The 2,500-nt window shown below is 33.4% G+C and overlaps 3 protein-coding genes across 3 annotated transcripts in view; all 3 read left to right on the forward strand. All coding sequences in view use genetic code 11, as the record gives it.

Annotated features, from left to right (window-relative positions):
* accD (acetyl-CoA carboxylase beta subunit) overlaps positions 1-939 on the forward strand; it is a 1,491-nt gene extending 552 nt beyond the window's left edge. Inside the window, exon 1 of the mRNA in view lies at positions 1-939. This exon is cut by the window's left edge and continues 552 nt beyond it. Coding sequence (YP_004376430.1) covers positions 1-939 — 939 coding nt within the window.
* A 701-nt stretch (positions 940-1,640) lies between these two features.
* On the forward strand, positions 1,641-1,751 carry psaI (photosystem I subunit VIII). Its single transcript has one exon. The coding sequence runs from the start codon at positions 1,641-1,643 to the stop codon at positions 1,749-1,751; it is 111 nt and encodes a 36-aa protein (YP_004376431.1).
* Positions 1,752-2,194: 443 nt separating this feature from the next.
* Positions 2,195-2,500, forward strand: part of ycf4 — a 555-nt gene continuing 249 nt past the window's right edge. The window contains exon 1 of the mRNA in view: positions 2,195-2,500. This exon is cut by the window's right edge and continues 249 nt beyond it. Coding sequence (YP_004376432.1) covers positions 2,195-2,500 — 306 coding nt within the window.

Raw genomic sequence — 2,500 nt, forward strand, 5'->3', positions numbered from 1 at the left:
GACAGTTACATTTCTAGGTGTATTTTTGGTAAACATACAAATAGTAGTGAAAGCGCGAGGTCCGGTATACGAACCCACACGAAGAGTAGTGATTTAACTCTAAGAGAAAGGTCTAATGATCTCGATGTAACTCAAAAATACAGGCATTTGTGGGTTCAATGCGAAAATTGTTATGGATTAAATTATAAGAAATTTTTGAAATCAAAAACAAATATTTGTGAACAATGTGGATATCATTTGAAAATGAGTAGTTCAGATAGAATCGAACTTTCGATCGATCCCGGTACTTGGCATCCTATGGATGAAGACATGGTCTCTCTGGATCCCATTGGATTTCATTCGGAGGAGGAGCCTTATAAAGATCGTATTGATTCTTATCAAAGAAAGACAGGATTAACTGAGGCTGTTCAAACAGGCATAGGTCAACTAAATGGTATTTCCGTAGCAATTGGGGTTATGGATTTTCAGTTTATGGGGGGTAGTATGGGATCCGTAGTGGGGGAGAAAATCACCCGTTTGATTGAGTACGCTACCAATAAATTTCTACCTCTTATTATAGTGTGCGCTTCCGGGGGGGCACGCATGCAAGAAGGAAGTTTGAGCTTGATGCAAATGGCTAAAATATCGTCTGCTTTATATGATTATCAATCAAATAAAAAGTTATTTTATGTATCAATCCTTACATCTCCTACTACTGGTGGGGTAACAGCTAGTTTTGGTATGTTGGGAGATATCATTATTGCTGAACCCAATTCCTATATTGCATTTGCGGGTAAAAGAGTAATTGAACAAACATTGAATAAAACAGTACCTGAAGGTTCACAAGCGGCTGAATATTTATTCCAGAAGGGCTTATTTGACCTAATTGTACCACGTAATCCTTTAAAAAGCGTTCTGAGTGAGTTATTTAAGCTCCACGCTTTCTTTCCTTTGAATTAAAATTCAATCAAGTAGAGCACACAAAATTCAATTAGTTTATTTGTAGCAAACAAGTAGTTAGTTTATAAGAATCAAAGTAAATAAGAATGGAGTTTTCTTTGATGACCTAAGATCTAATTGTAGAAAGAATAAAAAGTTGCGGATAACTCTTTTTTTTACCTAGAATCCCGATTACTAATTAAGAAGTCTCTATCAACAAGATAAAAGAGTGAATTCTTCCTTTCGTGAAATTAGGCAAATAAAATGAATTTCGTCTTATGTCTTATGTATATAATCAAATAGAGAAAAGATAGATATATAGTTTTTTATCTTTCTCTATCTCCCGAAAATCCCATTTTCACTAAAAATTCCTGTTGGGTCGCATTCTAACGAATCTTTCGATAATCTGTAAGAAACTCTTTCTTTATTAAAAATTCGAAGACAAGAACAAAAGACAAAGAAATGAAGAAAAATAATAAAGTGAATTATCATACATATCTTTCATGTAGAAAGATGAATAAGTCCATTTATTTAGTTCTACATTCCTTGGACTTATTCTATATACTCACTTAGATATATAGATACTTATTTCTATACTAAGAATTTGAAATTCAATTAATTAATAATAAGTACAATTCTTAATTATAATTATTATAAGATATTTATTTTTTATAAAAAATAAATAATAGCAGGTACAAATAGTAAATCGAGGTACCCATTTTATGACAACTTTCAATTTCCCCTCTATTTTTGTGCCTTTAGTAGGCCTAGTATTTCCGGCAATTGCAATGGCTTCTTTATCTCTTCATGTTCAAAAAAACAAGATTGTTTAGATCTGATGGGACCCAATCTCATCCGTTTTTTTTTTTCAAAACTTAGACTTGTAGCATAACACAGATATCTATTTCGAAAAATATGGTCTAACGTGTAATTTCCGCCGAACATAAAGGAAAAAGTTCTTATGCCTGCAGAAAAGGATCTATGGGTAAATGAATTCTAGCTAGTTTCAAATAGATCAGGATCGCTGGATGGCTAAAATGTAAAGTCGGTGGATCTATAGGTATATCAATATGTATAGTGGGCTCATATGAAGGGTATGTTATTATTTTAGATCTAACCAATTGGATGAATTACTCCTAAAGGTTCACATCAAACTAGTGCTAGTTCACATCAAACTAGTGCTAGTTGATGAGAGTTACTTCGGAAACAAAAAAAAGTAAAGTCAAATTCATTTGGGGTATTCTCTCAATTCCAATAAAATGCAATCAGATCAAGTATGAGTTGGCGATCAGAAGATATATGGATAGAACTTATAACGGGGTCTCGAAAACTAAGTAATTTATGCTGGGCCCTTATCCTTTTTTTAGGTTCATTAGGATTCTTATTGGTTGGAACTTCCAGTTATCTTGGTAGAAATTTGATATCTTTTTTTCCGTCTCAGCAAATCATTTTTTTTCCACAAGGGATCGTGATGTCTTTCTACGGGATCGCGGGTCTCTTTATTAGTTCCTATTTGTGGTGCACAATTTCCTGGAATGTAGGTAGTGGTTATGATCGATTCGATAGAAAGGAAGGGATAGTG

This window comes from Olea europaea, plastid, assembly GCF_002742605.1.
Source record: "Olea europaea subsp. europaea plastid, complete genome".
Classification (NCBI taxonomy): domain Eukaryota; kingdom Viridiplantae; phylum Streptophyta; class Magnoliopsida; order Lamiales; family Oleaceae; genus Olea; species Olea europaea.